We start from the raw sequence: 19,032 nt of genomic DNA, 5'->3' as shown, positions 1-19,032 counted from the left end.
TGAGGTTTGTCAGTCTGTACCCTGCTTCTATGTCTCTGGGTCTGTTTTGTTCATCAGCTTGTTTTGTTCATTATATGCCACAAATAAGTGAGATCATGTGATATTTGTCTTTCTCTGATTGCCAGCCGGTGTTTTTAAAATGTAAGAAACCTCCCTGGGTAAACTGGGAGAGTAGTAGCTAGTTTAATTTGTTGTTGTTGTTGTTGTTTTTTCCCCAATTTATTTTTTTAGAGCGAGGGAAAAGAGAGAGAAACATCATTCGTTGTCTCTGGTACGTGCCCCCAATGGGGATTGAACCTGAAACCTTGTGCCATGACTGGGAATCCTGAAACCTTGTGCCATGACTGGGAATCAAACCCGAGATCTGGTACATGGGACGATGTTCTAACCCAACTGAGCCACACTGGCCAGGGCAAGTAGTAGCTTTTTTGTTTTGTTTTTAATCCTCACCTGAGGATATTTTTCCATTTATCTTCAGATAGAGTGGGAGAGAGAGAGAGAAACATCGATGTGAGAGAGACACATCAACTGGTTGCCTCCCACACGACCCCGACCAGGGCCTGGACCGAACCGCAACCCAGGTACATGCCCTTGACCAGAATCGAACCCGCTGACCAAAGAGTCCCTCTAACCGCTGAGCCAAACCGGCCAGGGTAGCAGTAGCTGGTTTAAAACACAAAATGAAAGGTGGCATTGCTTTTGTTTTGCTTTTGGGTCTACAGCCTTCCTAGGTGCTGGGAGGACAACGCCCGGGGAGCTGCTGATGCTCCACACTCCCCAACAGGGCAGGTGCAGAAAGAGTTTGAGGGGGAACTTTAAGAGCCTTCTCCTGAAGGCAGGGACACAGGTCCTTGGGGAGGCCGCTCCATGATCTTCTGGCTGGCCCTGAAGAGGCCTGAGGTTGCATGGGGCTGGGCTGGGGTGAGGTCCAGGCCTAGCGTGCTGCCCACTGGTCTTGAGCTTGGGCACCTCACTTGCCTTCTGTGCCCATTTCTGTGCTGTGTTCCTTCCCTTCATATTCCTGGGCCTGTGTGTAGAAGAGTAGTCTGCTCTCCAGGCTTGAGGACTTTGAGACTTATCCGGGGACACTGACTGCCTGCCAGTGTTGATGATTATGCTCACATGTGCTGAGTAAACAGACAAAATAAGACTTAAGGCAGGTGAACCTCACCCTGGACAGCAGAGCCCAGCCTTGGTGGCTGAGAGCCTTGGCTTCTGAGTCTGCTTTTTTCTTAGAACCTCAGTCCCCACACAGGTGGCCTATCCTCTTGGAGATGCTGAGTAACAGCTAAGCCTCCCACTGTGTCCTGGACTAGGACTCTGCTTTGTAAACATGCGTTAGCCCTGTGGTGCTCCACATTTTTTCCATAGTGGCCCTGTGGTGCTCCACATTTTTTCCATGGTCAAAAATGGATTTCATATAAGACCCTGGATGTTTGGCCCCTGCTTCTGTGTGGCAGCCATTGCTGCAGGGGTGGGGCCAAGCTCCTCCCCATGACCACATCCTGCTCAGGTCACTTTGCAGTTACCCTGTCATCCAGCCCTCACCTTTTCCACAAGATTTTGCAAGTGTGTGTACAACGGTGCAGTGCATAGTGTGGAAATGCACAGAATGCACAGGAGAGAGGCACATTCCATAGGGAACACAAGCCTCAGTCCAGGGCGATAGTTCAAAGAAATGTAATCTCTAACTGCCCAAGCCTGGACTCCCCAGGGCATCCCTTTAGTTAGTTGCCTTGGCCTGCAGTGCCGGCTCCTGTTATGTAACTCAGCAGGAAGTGGGGGGGGGGGGCTGTGGTAGTTATGTGACCCAGCAGGTTGAGCCCTACACTGGGCAGTGTCCCCATATTGCAGGGGTGGAGCTGGAGGGGCTGCCTTTGAAGTCAGGCGCTTGATGGGTGAGCCAAGGGTGGGCTGGGAAGGAAGGGGCAGAGTTCGTAGAACTCTGAGGAAGCAGCTTTGGGTGCCACCAGGGGAGGCCCATGTGAACCTCATCCCTCCTGCCCTGGACCCTGGGTGTCTGCAGACACTTCCCCCACTTTGTGAGATCCACCCATTTTGGGGGCTCCCTGGCCATTATCACCTGGGATGGCTTCTTGCATGTCCATCCTTCTGGGAAGTGCGTCCATTTCACCTGTGTTGTGACCCTGGAGGAATGGGTGGTTGGCGGTGGTGTTGCCCTGAAGCCTGGATACTGGATCTCCAGTGGGTGATCTTGTCCAGACCAGCCAGGAGTTCTGAGGCAGTGTCTCCTGGACTTGCTCACTTGGTCACCCAGGGCATGTCTGGGAGACATGTTAAGGTGCAGAGTCCTGGGCCGGCCCAGGCCTTCAGGTGTCTATGTGGGGCAGGGTTCAGAGCTCATTTCTGACGAGCTCTTCCTGTAATTAAGAAGCACTGCCTGGGAATTTCAGAAGCTGTAGGCATGCTGGGTGTAGAAATGAAACAAAGTGTTCTTGGTACTGGTGTCTGAGACCTGTACCATTGCCCCAGGATTCCGGGACACCAGGTAAGGGAAGCTCTCATCGCTTCTGGAGATGACAGGAGGGCCAAGTACAGCGTTCCTGGGGTACCCTGGGCTTCGTTAAATTCTTGGCTGTTTGCCCCATGCCTGCTGCTCAGGTCGGTGAGTGTGTGGTTGCTCTGGTATCCAGGGAAAGTGAACTGAGGGGTATGCTGGAGCTGGAATGGGGTCCCTGGTGGTGTGTGTACTCCTAGGTGGGCTGTCCTGCCTGTGGTACACCCTGTGGCCTAGGGCTGCACCTCCTTTGAAGGGGCCAAGGCCTTCTCAGCTGTTTGGGCAAGCTCCAGGGTTACTGGGGATTGGTAGAGCAGCCTCAAGCCTGTATGGCCTGTGTGCTCTTTCCTGGGTGCCAGGGGAGGAGACCAAATTCGAGCTCCCCTGTCTGGCTGGTTGTTTCATTTGGCCCTTCAATGGTGGGGGGCTTTCCCAGAACCCTGTAACTCCCAGGCCACTGTTGCCCCCATCGCCCCCTACCTTTGAAATTCTCTGTAATTACAAAAGCTGCCCTTTGCCCTTGACCTGCCCTTCCGTGTGGCTGCAATTCCCTTCCTGTGGCCCCACAAATCCACCAGGCCCAGCTGCTTAAGGGGTTTCACTACCCTGCCCCAACCTCATTTTCCCTGAGTCACAGAAATAAGTACTGGGGCTTAGAAGGCAAAAGAATTTCACTCATCCAACCACAATTCCCTTTGCTGAGGCCCTAGGCTTGCAGAGTAATTGGAGATCTGGTGAGAAATCTCTCTCTGCCCTTGGTGGCCGCTAGCTCTCTGCAATCACCTGGTTTCCCTGGGCCTCATGCAGGGAACAGTGTGGAAACACTTCCTGTTTACATGGTCTCTGAGCAGCATGCTGGCCAAACGCATGAGAAACAAGTGCCCAGAACCTGGTGGCTTTTCCAGAGCACCAGGTCCTACATCTTGGAAACTTTTTGTGTCCACTGCTTGGGGATTGGAGGGGATTCCTCCCCAAATGCAGACCCTCTACAGTCACCCTCCCAGAATAGACCGTGCAGTAAGGGGCACAGAGCTGTTCCAACATCTCTCAGCCCAGCCCCTCTCTGCACCCAGGGTGTCCCCACCCCTCCTGAGCCACAGAGTGGGTGCACCTTTCCTCATTCTCACTGTGTCTGTTCGGCATGGGCACCCTCCTTCACCTGACACAGTTTTCATGGCAGCTTGCTTTTTGACTCTCACTTAAGAGCGAAGTTTGTATCAGTGCCTTAATGGAAAACTAATATCATGTAGCATCTAGAGAAGTAGGAATAAAAATAAACAGCGGATAACTTTGTAGTCTGATAACTAGACATGATTATCTGCTCCTCTGTGTTATAAAAGGTGATTGGTGGGCATAGGAATGGTGCCATCAACCCTGCACCAAATGGAGGCACCACCCAAAGTGTCCTAGGGCGAGACTACCCTTCCTCAGCTCATGGTGGTCTGGAGCTCCATCTGTACCCGGTGGCCCCTTCCTTTCTCCTGGTCACATTCCTCTCTGGCTCCTGCTTCTCCCTTTGCCTCCCCGCCTACTCTGGGCTCTACCTACAAAACCCATCTGCCCAGTCTTATGCCTGGAATTCCCCCAGCGGCCAGTGGGACAGCGAGAGCAGGCTGTCCCTGAGACCTCTTCTAGGGAGGGACGTGTGCCATCCCAGCAGCCACAGCCACCGGCTCTGAGCACATGAAATGAGTGATGTGCTTGGGAAACTGAATTTCAAATTGAATTTAGTTTTAGTTAACATTTAAGGATCCCCATAAGGCCGGTGGTTACCATATGGGACCAGGAAGCCCTGGAGACTCCCTGGAGGTGGTGACAGACCAGTCTGGGTGGATGTGGCATCTGGATTGTTGAAAGCCCCATCCAAGTTGAGACCATGGGCCCCTTTCCCCGACTCCATGTGGCTATGGGATCCTGACTGAGTGAGAAAGGGGGAGGGTGTCCCTTCAGCCAAGTTCTGGGGAGAAGGGGAGGTGTCTGTGGGTTGCTAAGTTGCTCTGACTCTCTGCTCTTCCCTCTAGGGGCAGCATCACCTTCAGTCCCTCCAGGGCTGTGTGAGGCCTGAGCAGCATGGCACCCTCCAGCCAGGCGGTGAAGAAGCTGGTGCCCCTGGAGCCTGGGCAGGACAACGAGTTTCAGTCCTGGCAGTGGCTGGTGTTCTTCCTCTGCTTCTATGGCTTCATGTCCCAGATGCGGCCCGGGGAGAGCTTCATGACCCCCTACCTCCTGGTCCCTAACAAGAACTTCACGAAGGAGCAGGCACGTGGGCTTGGTGCGGGCAGGACGGGCCTGTGGACACGGGATAGTGGGCAGGCGTGCCCCCTGGATGGGAAAGCAGCTGGGGCTGTTGAGGTTAGGTGGCCGTGTGGTGTCCTAGTCCTGTCCCCAGTCCCTTAGGGGGCACAGAGGGGGTCTGAGGCTGCTGGGGGTCTCTGAGGGAAGAGTACCCGGGGTTGAGAGTGTGCCCACCTGCCTGGCACCTGCTTCCAGCAGACACTCAGCAGCTATTTGCCTAAAGAGATTACTGAAGGAATTTTCCTTCACTCGGCAAGGAGGACAAAGGATCTTGTTGAAACCCAACTAGTAAGCTTATACCAGAGGTGAGTCACGGTGGTAGGAGATTAAGGCAGGACGGGCCCTGATGCTTTTCTTCTCCAACTTCTACTGTTTCCTTCTCCGTAAAATAAGACAAAGAAACTCGGAAGCACATAGTCAGGGTGCCGGTCCGAGCTCTGGTCACCACCCTGCTCATCCATCTGAGGACCCCCGGCACTGCCCCAGAACTGGTTCCGGGCTGCTCACCTTCGTTCCCCCAGCCTCCTCTGCCCTTCCCACGTGGCCACTGCCTCCTCAGCCCACGTCGCTGTCGCTGGATCCTACTGGGTCCCAGTGTGCCCTTGGTTTCCTTGGGAAGCCCCTGCCTTTACCTGGCCTGGAGTTTGGCCCCTACCCTTTGCAGACCCTCAAATTGTTTCAACCAAATGCGGTGGCTGTGCAAACGAGGCCTGTCTCCTCCAAGTAGCCATCTTGGAAAGATGGAAGTGGCCACATACTGGCCCACACGAACTCAGAGCCCTGCATGTCTGTCTCTGCGTCTGGTCCCATGGCTAGTGCTGACTGCTGGAGCTGGTCACTTCCCAGGTGAGGCTGGGTAGGGGGGCTGGGGCCTTTGGGGTTGTCTCCTGGGACTCCTCTGAGTAACCAGTTCCTCAGGTCTCTCACTCACGGGTCAGCCGGACGGCACTCCTTCCTTAGAATACTGATCCAGTCTTGGAGAGGGGCCATCGTCTGCAGTGGTGATTACAGGAGTCATCATGTATATGAAGCTCTGTTAAGACAACAGGAAAAATCTCTATAGCAAAAAAGTTATAAGTCCCATTCCACCAAGCTTGGGTGTCATCAGAGGGACAGCAGGCTTGTGTCTGGGAAATGCACGTGAGCCAGGCCTGCCAGGCCTGGCTTGGGAGAGTTACTCACGTGGGTCAGAGACTATCTTATCTAAGTTGCACCCTATGGGACTAAACCACAGAGTACCTGGTGCCTCTGCTGTCTGTCACCCCCAAGGGACGATGCTGTGGTGTCCTGGACACTGACACCTGCTCCCTCTGCCCGTGGCTACAGCTTCCAGTTTCCCTCTTACCCCTGTTGACTTTTTGCCCATCTGATAGCTGCCGGATTTGTGTTTTCTTGATTTCTGCATCGGTGTGTTTCCTGGCTGTCCCTGTGCCGTGCCTCCCTCCCTTTCCTGTGTGGCTGTCTGCCTTCTGCCTGGGGGATCCCCGGTCTGCTCCTGTGGGTCACATGGTTTTCTCCGCTGGCTGGTGCCTTCCCCGTGCTTACGGTGTCCTTTTATGCTGGAGCTTCTCGTTTTTGTGCAGCCAGATTTTCCCTTGTGCTACGCTGTGAGCCATTGTCTCACACGCCCTCTGCTCCCTGATGTATGCGGCCTTCAGCTCTCTGTATCTGAGCTGCCTGGGTCAGTTCCTGCAAACCTGTCCCCAAGGGGAGTCCCTGCCAAAACCATTCACAGGACAGTTCTTCCTGACCCATGGCTGATATTCCCATCACTGGCGGGGTCCTCAGTGTCCTCCATTCACTCCCTGCCCTGTCCTTGCCCTCTGGTCGGAGGACGCCTGTGTCCAGGCACTCACAGCTGTCGGCTCTTGACACCTCCTCCTCTTGGATTTTGGGTTACCTGTGGCTTGGCCCTGCCCCCATCATCCCACTGGTCCTTAGAACCCATTGTCCCCCATCCCAGTGCCCCATCCCTTTTGCCGGACCCATAGCCCTGGGTCCCATCTCCAGCTTGTCCTGGCTGCCTTGGGGCTCCAGCTAAGCCTCCCTCCTTCAGAGAAGCTGCTGCCCTTACGCCCTCTGGGTTCAGATCTGGGCACAACCCCTGAGCTCCTCCCATCCCAGGACACCCAAATACTAATGATCTGGGAAAAACTGGGCTCAGGCCAGTAGGAGGCTGACTTCCAGGTGGTTCTGGGTCTCCTGACAGACACCATCTACCCCAGGGACTTTGTGGGCTCGTAGGCCCATAGCCCCTTGGCAGGCACTGTCCTCTGCAAGAGATGGGTAGGGGGGAGGAGAGGGGAAAGACCGACTGGTCCTCTTCTCTGACCCCACCTCGCCCCTTGGGCTCTGACAGCAAACTGGCCCCCAGGCTGAGCAAGTTGTCTGCCAATAGGTCTCATCAGGAGGGACTGTTTGATGTTCCCAGAATTTTCCATAAACATGTCTGAATCCCTGTGCGTGACTCTCGGTGACCAAGCACAGGTTATTTAGCTTTCCCCAGGGTACTGACTTGTACCAATAATACCCAGGAATGCCCTGGGAGCCTTCATTGCTCGATGTTTTGGGGACTGTGCCTGGGGGGGTCGACCTTGACTTCCCTTGGGCATGTGGGTTCAGGAGGCTGTCAGGCTGGGAGCTTTGGTTGGGGTCTCCTGGCAAGCTCCTTCTGAGCCCCTAGAGGCTTGTCAGTGTGAGTGTCTAGTCTGGGGTCCTGAGCAATGGACTTGGATGCACATCTGGGGAGGCAGATGCCAGGGCTGTGAGTAAACCATCTGGAGCAAGTGGGTCCACCCAGCCTCCCAGTGGACCCCATGTGCTGACCAGGATTTAACTCTGGCCCTTGGTTTCCATCTGTAAAGTGGGGCCTTGGAGCCCGCTGGCCCCTCAGAGCTGAGGGCCACTTGTGCTGGTGTCAGCAGACAGTCACGCACATGTGACTGGTGGGGGGCTTCTGAAGGGCATCGCTGGCTGCGGTGCTGAGCTGTGTGGGGTCACAAACCTGCTGTCCTGCAGGTCACCAACGAGATCATGCCGGTGCTGTCCTACTCCTACCTGGTAGTGCTTGTGCCCATCTTCCTGCTGACGGACTACCTGCGCTACAAGCCGGTGCTGCTCCTGCAGGGCCTGAGCTATATCGCCGTGTGGCTGCTGCTGCTGTTCGGCCGCTCCGTGCTGCACATGCAGTTTATGGAGTTCTTCTACAGCCTCACCATGGCGAGCCGCATAGCCTACTCCTCCTACATCTTCTCGCTCGTGCGCCCCGCCCAGTATCAGCGCATGGCTGGCTACTCGAGGACCGCAGTGCTGTTGGGCGTCTTCACCAGCTCCGTGCTGGGCCAGCTGCTTGTCACCGTGGGCAGGGTCTCCTTCACTGAGCTCAACTACATCTCACTGGCCTTCCTCACCTTCAGCCTGGTCCTCACGATCTTCCTGAAGCGCCCCAAACGCAGCCTCTTTTTCAACCGCATTGAGCCTGCACGTGGTGGGGCCTCACCGTCCGAGCTGGACCAGATGCACCCTGGCCCTGGCCAGTCCACAGGCAAGAAGCTCAACCGGACTCTGCTGGTGGGCTGGGGGGACTGTATCCTCGTGCGCATGCTCCGGGAGCTCAGGGACAGCCTGCGGCTGCCGCAGCTGCGCCTCTGGTCCCTCTGGTGGATCTTTAACTCAGCCGGCTACTACTTGATTGTCTTCTACGTGCACATTCTGTGGAACGTGATCGACCCCACCAAAGACACTACCAGGGTCTACAACGGTGGGACGGACGCTGCCTCCACTCTGCTCGGTATGCCCAGCCAGCCCCACCTGCCCCACCCGCCCCACCTGCCTGTCCACCCCAGGAGGTTGGCAATGACTGTCTTGTCTCCCAGGTGCCATCACCTCCTTTGCCGCGGGCTTTGTGAAGATCCGCTGGGCCCTGTGGGCGAAGCTGATCATCGGAGCCGTGACAGCGGTGCAGGGCGGGCTGGTCTTCCTCATGTACAGCACGAGCAGCATCTGGCTGTGCTATGCGGCCTTCGTGCTCTTCCGCGGCTTCTATCAGTTCCTGGTGCCCATCGCCATGTGAGTTGGGCTGTGTGGGGTGGACCAGAGGCTACTCGCCCAGGTGGCCACTGCAAGGCCAGGGCTCAGGGCTTGGAGGACAGCGGGTCCCTAGAGGGCCAAGCACCATCCTCCTTCAGGGTGGGTACTGATGGGCTGTGTGTATTAAGAGGCCGCCATTCCAGAACATTCTGAAGGGAGTAGAAAGAGTGTGTGCCGAGCAGTGTGAAACAAGTTTGGTGGTGGGAGGAGCCGTGAACTCTGAACACCTTTAGCCAGGGGCCCAGGTGTCCCTTTGTCCATAGCACGTCCTTCCAAGCTGCCTTCCATGGCCCTGAGGCTCAGCAAGGAGTCCTCCCATGTAGCATATTCTCTGCTCCTCCTGTCAAGGCCACTTGGTGTCCACAGGGACTGGTCCTTATGAAATGTTTCCTCCCAGCTTCCTAGCCCCGTTTCCCAGGCCCCAAGCGTTGCTGCAACCCCATCTTGGGCAGCCCCATGGCCTTTCTCACCTTCTCTGCTCCCACTGTGGGGAACAGCGGCCCCTGGCCAAGGAGTGACCAGGCGTCCCAGCTTACCTTCTGTCCAGGGCTCTTCTGATACCTCCCCAATCCCCAATGTGGGCATCTCCAGTCCTATCCTTCTTCCAGTCACACCCACCCACGTCAGAACATCTGTCCTCACCTTGTCTTAAGTTCAGACCGTATCCTCAGTCTCCTGACCCACTGCAGTCCCCTTCTCCATGGAGTGGTGGCCTGACTCCCCTGTGCCATCTCCGACATACCCTGCACCCACACTACCCTATCCAGTCTCGGCCTGCAGCTGCCCTGTGCTCGGAGAGCCTGAAGCAAACCCACTGTCCTCCTGAGGGCCACGTGCTGCCAGACACCCTGACCACACTCAGCAGAAGACAGTCTTCTCATTTAGCTATCCAAAATGCAGGTGTCATTGGTCCTCTTGGTGACAAGAGACATGCCACATAGCTAATCCCCAACTTATGGGGATGCCATCTTCAATATATTGCTATGACAGGCAACACTGAGATCAATATCCTCTCAATTTGCATTTTTCTTTCCAAATTCTGATAATGACCTCAGATGTTCCTAGAAAGGGACTGACCAGGTCAAAGGGCATGTGCTTCAGCAAGGGGGTGTTGGTAAATACTGCAGATGCCTGCGGAGGCAAGCGCACGACCCCTGTGACCTGAGGTAGCAGCTTGCCTTTTCTTAGTGCCGTAGGGCTGGCCCCTCCGTGTTAGTGGCCAATTCATATATGTGGACTCTTTCTCGCTGGGATTTCTTTTTTCTTTATTCGACCATTAGTGATAGGAGCCTTTAATCACGTATGTTATGCTTTGCCTTTTATCCTACTTGTGGAGTTTGTGGTGTGACCTGTGAAACACTCCTGCAGATGGTATGGTGTGTGGATGACGTGGCATTTGCTGTGCTGGTGGGACTGGACCCGGCTCTGGTTGCCCAGGAGTTAATCTGTCCTCTCAGTCCTTTGATGTTTTTTACCCTCACCCGAGGACATTTTTGCATTCATCCTCAGATAGAACATAGAACGTGAGGGAGAGAAGGAGGAAGAGAGAGAGAAAAACATCGATGTGAGAGAGACACACCGACTGGTTGCCACCCATACAACCCCAACCGGGGCGGGGATGAACTGCAACCGAGGTACATGCCCCTGGCGGGAACTGAACCTGGGTCTCTCTGGTCCGCGAGCTGATGCTCCAACCGCTGAGCCAAACTGGCCAGGGTGATTGACAAGGTCTTTTCTCAGTTTGTGTGCAGTCTTTGTCATGTGATAGCTTATTCTGGGTTTCATGTATTTCTTGCTCCTCAGACCCCAGGACAGCAGAAGGGCCTTAGCCTCAGTCATTCTCTTTAAAGGCCTGTTGGGTATTTGTGTTTGTTGGTTCTTTAGAACATTTCTTGTCTAGTCATTATTTTTAAAGGCACCTTGGGGATTTTAATTGGAAGTACGTTCAGATGTTAATTTCTTTGGAGGACTAGGAGCTCTGAGCATATTAATTCCTTCTTCTCTCCTTATTTGTTTAACTGTTCTTTGTCTAGTTTATTGAATCATTTAATGTCTTTAAAATCATTAAAGACTTTAACATCATTAAAGACTTCAATTCCAGAATTTTCCTCATGAGGCTCCACCCGTTCTCCAGAGGGTGATTTTCTGAGAACGCTGCAATGAACATGACTTACTCTGTGCCAGGGTTACTAGGAGACTTTAAATGTCTTCCCAAGGTTGCATTTGGCGCTATTTTGCATTCATTTTATGAGTCATTGAGGGAGGATACGATGGGCAGCCTGGGTGCTGGGCTGGTCTTGCTGGTCTCCGGTGACCTTAGTGGACCCGGCCAGTCATCAGACCACATGGCTGATTCTGTCTGGCAGCCCAGGGTTTCCCTTTGTTCTTGTGGGCACTTCCTGTTCCTCCCAGCTGAGGCTGATCTCGGCCTGCTTTCCCTTTAAGTTTTCAGATCGCGTCATCTCTCTCTAAGGAACTCTGTGCTCTGATCTTCGGCATCAACACATTCCTCGCCACTGTTCTCAAGACCATCATCATCCTCATCGTTTCTGACAAGCGGGGCCTGGGCCTTCTGGTCCGCTCACAGGTGAGCCACTGTGTTGGGTTCACTTCCTTGGGGAGAGGGGACTCTGGGAGGATGTCTGGGATGCCTCCCAGTGCTCACCCAACCAGCAGCATCGTCCCCTCCATGGGACCCAGACTACAGGTCTACCAAGGGTAGGGGCATGCATAGGGTGGGCCAGGCATCTCCAGCTGGACACACTGGACCTGCTGAGTCAGAGCAGGAGCATGAAGTGAAAGGCCTGGAACAGGGAGGGAAGGATCAGAGGACTGGTGCCAGGGAGCCATGATCTGGCAACCGCTGTGCCGGCCTGTACTGCTCCCTCCTGGGGCCCAGGTTCAGCTGTGATGCCGCCCCGGGTCTGGGCAGGGCACAGCAGGCTTCAGTTGGAACTGTGGGGCCTCTTAGTTGAGTTGGGAGGCAGGTCATCTCTGGAGGTCTTCCTGGCCCTGGGTGTCCCCCATGATGGCTGATGTCACGGGAAGGACAGAATTGTGCCGTGAGCCATTTGCCTTGGCTGTCACAGCTTACCACGCGCATGTCAGGTCTCTGCCTGTGATGACAAGGCTCGTTAGACCCATGACAGTTAGTTGTTTTCTTTACAGAGGACAGATGAAAGTAGAGCTGGTGGGGTTGGCGGCACGTGAATGGCCCCTCTCCATCCCTCCCCCCTTTGTTCAGTCCTAGTCAGGTTCTCGGTGGTTCTCAGAGGAGCTTGAGAATGCCTGTCCTCTGTAAGGTGGGGGCACTCACACCTGTGACTATCTGCTGTGGGTGGAGAATGCTTACTTGTGACTCCTGGTGTCCTCAGCCAAGGCAGGACCTCTCTGAGTGAGCTGGAATTAGCCGGAGGACCGGCCAGCAGGAGGGTTGGAACTGGGATCTTCAGTAACTGGCCTGCAGGGATGCCTCCAACGCTGGGAGCCAGGGCCTCACCAATGGGAGGTCTGTCTGGCGTGGTGGGCTCCATGAGATGTCCCGACCCTCTGTCTGAGGGTGCTGGGTCAGCACTGCCTCACTGATCCCATAGCTGGCCAGGAAGGAGATTCAGATGGGACAGACCCTCTTGTGTGGAAGTGGGTTTTGTGGGTGGATTTGGAAATGCCGTTAAGGTGAACCCTGTGCACTGTCCACCCTGAGCAGGGTTGGCAAAGCCCCCCATGGCCTGGCTGGACTCAGGTCCACAGGTTGCATGTGCAGCTGTGAGTGGTGGGAGGGACTGTCTGCTGGGCATGAGCCCTGTGCCCAGGCATGGGTAGGTCAAGGGTCTCCTTTGCTGATGCTACTCCTTACCATTTAGGGGAGGCCTCCCCCCAGAAGGGGCATCTCTGCAGGGGCAGCACCCTTGGCCCCAGGCCTTTTCATGGAATCTTGCCTGGCAGCTGTCCAGCTGGCCTGGAGGACCCTAGCACCTGGAGAAGCCTCTCCCTCTCCTTGGAGCCTCCAGTTGTCCCTGCTCAACAGTGGAGCTTCCAAGGGGCTCATGGCTGGGTGAGAAGGGCCTGGAGAGTCTTCCCCAAGGGCTGGGCCTTTCTCAACCATCCTCGTCCCAGGCCCTCCCCTTGCCTGTGTGGCTCTACATTGGGTCAGAGCAAAGATAATACATTGATTGAACTCATTTCCGAATTAGAAAGTAACTCTAGATGTGGGGCCGTTTGTTCATAATTAGAAATGCTGCTGGGTTCAGGACGGTCCTTCCAGCTGACCATGCTCCCTCCTGTTCGCTGCTCTGTTGTCCCTTCCTCTTCGCCCTGAGCGGTGAGAATGAGCAGGTGTTCAGGCTCAGGGGGGCAGAGCATGTGGGGCTGGTGGCCTGGAGCTGGCCTGGGTGTGCTTATTTTTTAAAGTAAACTTTTTGTTTTGGGTAACTTCGTTCACGTGCAGTGTAAGGTAATACAGAGATCCTCGTACGTCATCCCGTTTCCCCACTGCTCACATCCATGGTTCTCTGGTGGTGTCATTACCAGAATACTGACCTTGTAAAGTCAAGAAACAGAAGCTCCCCTCCCTTCGGGGTCCCTCAGGCTGCTCTTTCATGGCCACACCACCTGACTCCCGCCCCTCTTCCCCAAGCCCTGGCAACCACAGTCTACCCATGGTTTCGCTCAGTGTTCTTTCTCCTTCCTGTTGTATCAGGTTGTCTGCATTACCTTCCAGTCCAGAGAACCTCCTTTAGCCATTATTTTAGGGCAGATCTGCTTGTGACAAATTCCTCACTTAGGTTTGTATCATCTGAGAATGTCTTCATTTCCTTTTTATTCCTGAAGATATAGCCTTCTGGGCTGACAGTTTTTTCCAGCATGTGAAGCACTTCCTTGTGGCCTTCATGGTTTGTGATGAAAAATTCTGTCATTCTAGCCCTGGCCGGTTTGGCTCAGCAGTTGGAGCGTCGGCCTGTGGGCCAGAGAGTCCTGGGTTCGGTTTCCGCGAGGGGCATGTACCAAAAAAAAAAAAAATCTGTCATTCTAATTGTTCTTCCCCTAAGGTGTCACTTTTTTTTTTTTAAGTCTCTCCCAAGGACATTTTTCCATTTTTGTTCAGATAGAGTGAGAGGGAGAGCGGAAGATAGATAGAGAGAGAAACATCAATGTAAAAGGGACACATCGAGTGGCTGCCACCCGCACGACCAACCAGGGCCGGGGACAAATTGCAACCAGGGTACGTGCCCTTAGCGAACCAAACCCGGATCTCTGGACCGCAGGCCAACGCTCTAATCGCTGAATCAAACCGGCCAGGGCCAGGTGTCACTTTTTTAAATGGCTGCATTCAAGATTTTTTTTCTTTGTCTTTAGCTTGCAGAAGCTTGAATATGGGGTGGGTGTTCTTGCCGCTGCTGGGTGGGGGTGAAAGTCCTGGGTCTGCAGGGGTGGGGCTGGGCGTTGTTATCAGTGGCCAATGGGAGTGAAAGTCCAGACTCCACGTGGTCTCTGTGGGGTGAACATTCCAGCTCCCCGCCGAGCCTTGAGCAACACCACCCCGTGGGGCAGGGGTGTCCTCACAGCCTAGGTAAAGATGTGGGTCTAGCTGGAGCAGGGCCGTACTCTCTGTCACTTCTTGTGCTGTTGGGTTGTCCCTGTCCTGGTCCTCTGGTAGAGACAGTAGCTTTGTTGGGGCTTTTTTTCCTACATATGTTGCAATTTCTGGGTTGCTGGCTTCTTCAGTTTCAAAATATCTGCAGAAAAAAGGAAATAAAACCAGAGACTCATCACAGGTCACTGAGCTGCACCTCGGGCTCTGGGGTCCCTAGCTGGGCTGCCTCCTGCCTTCAGAATCACACTTCCCTTTTTTTTTTTGGTTAATCCTCACGCGAGGATTTTTGTCCATTGAGTGGGAGAGAGGGGTAAAGAGAGAGAGAAATATTGACGTGAGAGACACATCAATTAGCTGCCTCCCAAACGACTCTGACTAGGACCAGGAATCGAACCTGCAACCTAAGCACTTACCCCTGACCGTGAATCGAACCCGAGACCCTTCAGTTCAAGGGCAGATACTCTAACCACTGAGAAAACTGGCCAGGACCAGAGTCACTTTTTTTTTTTTTTGTATTCATCTTCAGGGAGAGAGGGAGAAAGAGAAACATCGACGTGAGAGAGACACATTGACTGGTTGTCACCCACATGACCCCAACTGGGGCCGGGGACAAACTGCCACCGAGGTACGTGCCCTGAGTGGGAACCCAACCTGGGCCTCTCCGGTCCGCATGCCGATGTTCTAACCGCTAAGCCAAACCGGCCAGAGCCAGAGTCACTTTCTTATGCGTGCTCTGTGTAGGGTTTCTGTCATCCTGGGGAAGCATACAGGAAGCATGTGATTCTGTCTTCCTGGGAGCAAAGGCCTCCGCGGTTCCCTTCCTGGTTCGCTTTTGAAATGAGCAGTTTTCCTAGAAGGGCAAGGGTGCCAGTGTCACAAGGGGCTCAGGGAGGGACTTGAGCCTGGTCTGGCCCACAGTTGCCGCGAGACCACCGGACCTCCTGTCCCCCGGTGATCAGGAGAATCAGGAAGGACATTTCTGCGGGCTGGCTGGGCATCTCTTTGTGTCACTGTGCAGTTTTGCCCATCACCAGGGCAGCCACTGGCTCACTGTAGGGGGCTGCCCAGGTCTCAGGCTGCCTGTCCTTGACTGGACTCCACCACACACACGGATGTCCGTGAGCCCCCAGCAGTGTGGGAACTCTGCTCATGCGCAGTGTGCACACGTGTGGTCATGAAAAATGAGCAACGTTCCTGGGGATAGATCATGGAGGCCACGCGGAGACAGCAAACGTGCCAGGGTTCTGTGAGAAAGTGGTGGGAGCTCCCCGCAGGCTGTGCCTGGTGTGGTGGAAGGAGTGTGGAGGCAGGCCTCACGCACTGTGGGCCCTGCTCCCAGGCTGGCCTCTGATCGCTGGGCGCACACCCCAGCCTTGCAGTGTTCCTGTGGCCTCTGAGCGGGAGGAATAAACTTCCACACGGCCTGTCCCCCGATTGCCCCTCCCCTGGCCCCCACCTCCCCCTCTCCTCCCAGGCTGTCTCTCACCCTCCACCCCCACCTTTATTTCTCTCTGTTCTAGTTTCTCGTCTACTTTATGTACTTCATGGTGCTGTCCATTGCCTACTTCTTGGGAGCTTTGCTGGGGAGCCTGTGGCACTTCCGACGGGGCCACCACCAGCCACTGCCCCTGGCCCAGGAGCTAAGGAGCCCCTTGGAGGAGAAAGCTACTCCGATGCAGAGCCTGCAGGATGGCGCCCTCAGCAACCTGCAGCCTGAAGCCACAACCCTGGCCCTGGAGGACAGCGTGTGGACCTCAGGGCCAGTCTCAAGGGAGCAGCCAGAGGCCAAGGCCTGACCTGTACTCAGCCCAGTGAGTGTCCAGATTCCAACACCAGAGGCAACCTGCTCTGTGTCCTCCAACATCCTCACTGAGCCTGGGGCCTTGATGTCTCAGAACTGGCCTGTCCCTGGCAGGTTGCCGATCCTCTTGGAATCAGGAAGGTGGGTTTCTGGCATTGTTTGAATTCCATTGTTCAGATTATAGAACCAGTGACCAACTGGGCCCCAATGTGGTCTGCCCTTGTGACACACACCTCAAGGGCCACCTACCTCAGCCAGGGGCGCCTTGGCTTGTCCTGCAGTGTCCCCAAGCCCTGTGCCTCTCAGGCTTCACTTTCTGACTGTGCTTGGTAGCCTGCTGGGGACATTCCAGCAAGTGCTGGGCCACTGTGGGTTGGGTTGTGTCCACTGCCTACACATGGCTAGTGGTAGAGTTCCGTGTGCCCATCAGGCCTCCCGGCCTTCACCCCCCCTTGGGAGGCGGATCCCACTTGTTCCTGGGGACTGGTGAGATGGCCCCATGTGCCAGTGCAGGTGGCACCAGCCCCTGTAGGGTAGGGGTGGGAGCCCGGCTTCCTAGGGCCCATGGCTACAATGACATTTCCAGTTATCTAGGTGCTCACATTTTAAACAATACTGTATTTAAAAATGGACCTAATGAGAAATCGTACTGGGCCTCCGTTTCTGTGGGAGAAGCTGGGCAGGCATGCGGTTCCCCGTTGGGTGGAAGAGGGGGTGCTGGAGTCTTTGGGAACTGGCTTCTTTGCACTGGGCCCTCCATCCTCCTCACCCTTCCTGAAGTGGGTTAACACTGGCCTGCCTCACTGGTGATGGAGGCCACTTGGGCTGCTCACATGCCAGCCTGGAGGACATGCCACCGTGGGCTCTGGGAACCAGTCATGTTCAGATGTAAGACCTGAAACATTTAACAAACCATGTGACCTGAGTGTGAGGGGCTCCTAATTCCAAACCAGCCGGCCTGGGGGTTGAGGGTTGGACAGACATGCTGGAGTCAGGAAGGGTCCCACCCAGGGCCCACTACCATGTCCTTGATGCTGCTCCTCTCATGACCCTCTGCCCTCATGCAGGGCCGAGCAGCGCCTGAACTGAGCCGGTGGGTTCTAGAGAAAGGCCGCTGCTGGGAGCCAGCTTGACAAGGAGCGTCAGAACACTCCTGCTGAGGGGGGCTGCTGGAGCTGGCTGAGTGGGTCATCTCGGGGCACCATGAGTCAGGAGGGGTGTACACAGGGGTTGACCCAAGTCATGGCCGATGGTGGGGGTCAGACTGGTGGATTGGTCCCCAGATGTGTCCACACCGGCCACCACTGCCCCCTGACCCTGCTGGGAAGGGGCAGCACTGAGCCCCGGGCCCAGCACCATTTCTCTTTTATGCTCAGAGATCTACTGAGACTTCATGGGTTGGTTGGGGGTTGGGGGGACCTCACTTGTCTCTCACCTCTGGTCACTGACCCATGATAAGGCCTCTGCCCTCACCCTGGGATGCCCTCCAGGACACTGTCAGCAGCTGGCCCAGCTGCTCCCTCTGCAGCCTCTCCATGTGCACTGCACAGCCTGCTGCTCAGACTCTGCCTCCAGGCTCCCAAGCCCCTTGGCCACCAGGGCAGGGGTGGCATTTGTTCCCAGGGCACTAGTGAGGCCCTGCTCTGTGCAGTGTGCACAGCCCGTCAGGATCAGACACCTCCTGCAGCACCTATGGGAAGAACACGGAGGTGCTGGGTGTGGGAGCCCAGGGCAGATCCCCTGCATGGTCCTGGGAAGGCTGCTGCCCCAGGGAGAACTAGAGGAGAGTCATCCATTGCATACCCGGTACATCTGTACACACGGGGCCGTCCATGCATACCATGTACATCCGTGTATATTTGCATGCTGCACATTGAGGCTCCTTCAGGGTCTGCTCACTGGGTGTGTGGAGATTTAGGCCCCCAAGAACTGGTCTCAGGACAGGGAAGGCCTACAAACGAGTGTCCCATGTACACGGCTGTCTATGTGGAGCCTGTTTGGAACGATGTCTCAGTCACCAGGACCAAGCTCCTCTGGTTTATGGCTGCAGTGTGTGGACAGCAGACCTTGAGGGGGTTGGGCTGTGGCCTGCCACCCCTCCGAGCATGGCCACCAGCTCCCCCAGAGAGACCTACGTGCACCCCAAAATGTCCCCTCAAGTTCTCCCACAAGGATAATGATGTGGGTTTGAGATGCATTGTAACAGTGGGGAGCAGGACAAAACACACGGCTGCATCCACTGCCTGCGCACGGGCTTGTTTGTGGACATGATCCAGTCCTGTCCTGCCCCAGCTGTGACCAGGGCTCAATCCATCCAGGGCTCAATAGGAGGCAATCTGGCCCGGTACCTGAGGGCCTCCTAGCAAATACTCCCAGGCAGGGGGGTATTGCTGCAAGAGGCAGAGGAGGGGTGGTCCCCTCTTGCACCCAAGGCCCGAGTCGTCCTGACTGCTGGCCGCCTGGGGAGGGAGGGCCCTTTACTGCCACTGGGCCAGGTAGAGAGGGGAGGAGGGAGGCTGTGGCTGGTCTCAAAGCAGATTCCAGACAGAAAACTGAGTCAGCACCTGAAATCCTGGGGCACACACCCCCTAGAGAACAGCCAGGGGTCCCCCCTGCTCCGATCCGAGAATAGGGCTCTGCAAGACCAGATCAAGGCAGCCGAGGCTTGGGGGCGGGGGGGCAGGAGAAGGAGCTGACGCCAGGCTTTCTGTTTTAAACTTTTTAAAAAATACACTC

The 19,032-nt window shown here is 55.4% G+C and overlaps 1 protein-coding gene across 3 annotated transcripts; it reads left to right on the top strand.

The window, feature by feature from the left end:
* Positions 1 to 1,860: 1,860 nt before the first annotated feature.
* On the top strand, positions 1,861 to 16,901 carry SLC19A1 (solute carrier family 19 member 1). Of its 3 annotated transcripts, none has more exons than XM_036242310.1 (6): positions 1,861 to 1,898; positions 4,540 to 4,777; positions 7,832 to 8,603; positions 8,689 to 8,881; positions 11,348 to 11,489; positions 16,016 to 16,901. In XM_036242310.1, the coding sequence occupies exons 2-6, from the start codon at positions 4,589 to 4,591 to the stop codon at positions 16,289 to 16,291; spliced, it is 1,572 nt and encodes a 523-aa protein (XP_036098203.1). In that variant the 5' UTR covers positions 1,861 to 1,898; positions 4,540 to 4,588; the 3' UTR covers positions 16,292 to 16,901. The 3 variants fall into 3 exon arrangements, with proteins under 3 accessions (XP_036098203.1, XP_036098205.1, XP_036098204.1); XM_036242312.1 differs by lacking the exon at positions 16,016 to 16,901 and adding an exon at positions 13,602 to 13,690; XM_036242311.1 differs by lacking the exons at positions 1,861 to 1,898; positions 4,540 to 4,777 and adding an exon at positions 4,813 to 5,659 and having other exon boundaries at positions 16,016 to 16,900.
* Positions 16,902 to 19,032: the final 2,131 nt, after the last annotated feature.

The sequence above is a fragment of the Molossus molossus genome, unplaced genomic scaffold, assembly GCF_014108415.1.
Source record: "Molossus molossus isolate mMolMol1 unplaced genomic scaffold, mMolMol1.p scaffold_m16_p_5, whole genome shotgun sequence".
Classification (NCBI taxonomy): domain Eukaryota; kingdom Metazoa; phylum Chordata; class Mammalia; order Chiroptera; family Molossidae; genus Molossus; species Molossus molossus.
Note: the sequence above shows the minus strand (reverse complement) of the source record. Positions and strands in the feature narration are given on the sequence as shown.

Coding starts and splice junctions, on each gene's coding strand:
- SLC19A1 (XM_036242310.1), top strand. CDS start 4,589: ATGGCACCCTCCAGCCAGGCGGTGAAGAAGCTGGTGCCCCTGGAGCCT. Junction 8,882..11,347: donor TTCCTGGTGCCCATCGCCAT/GTGAGTTGGGCT, acceptor TTTCCCTTTAAG/TTTTCAGATCGCGTCATCTC. Junction 11,490..16,015: donor GCCTTCTGGTCCGCTCACAG/GTGAGCCACTGT, acceptor TCTCTGTTCTAG/TTTCTCGTCTACTTTATGTA.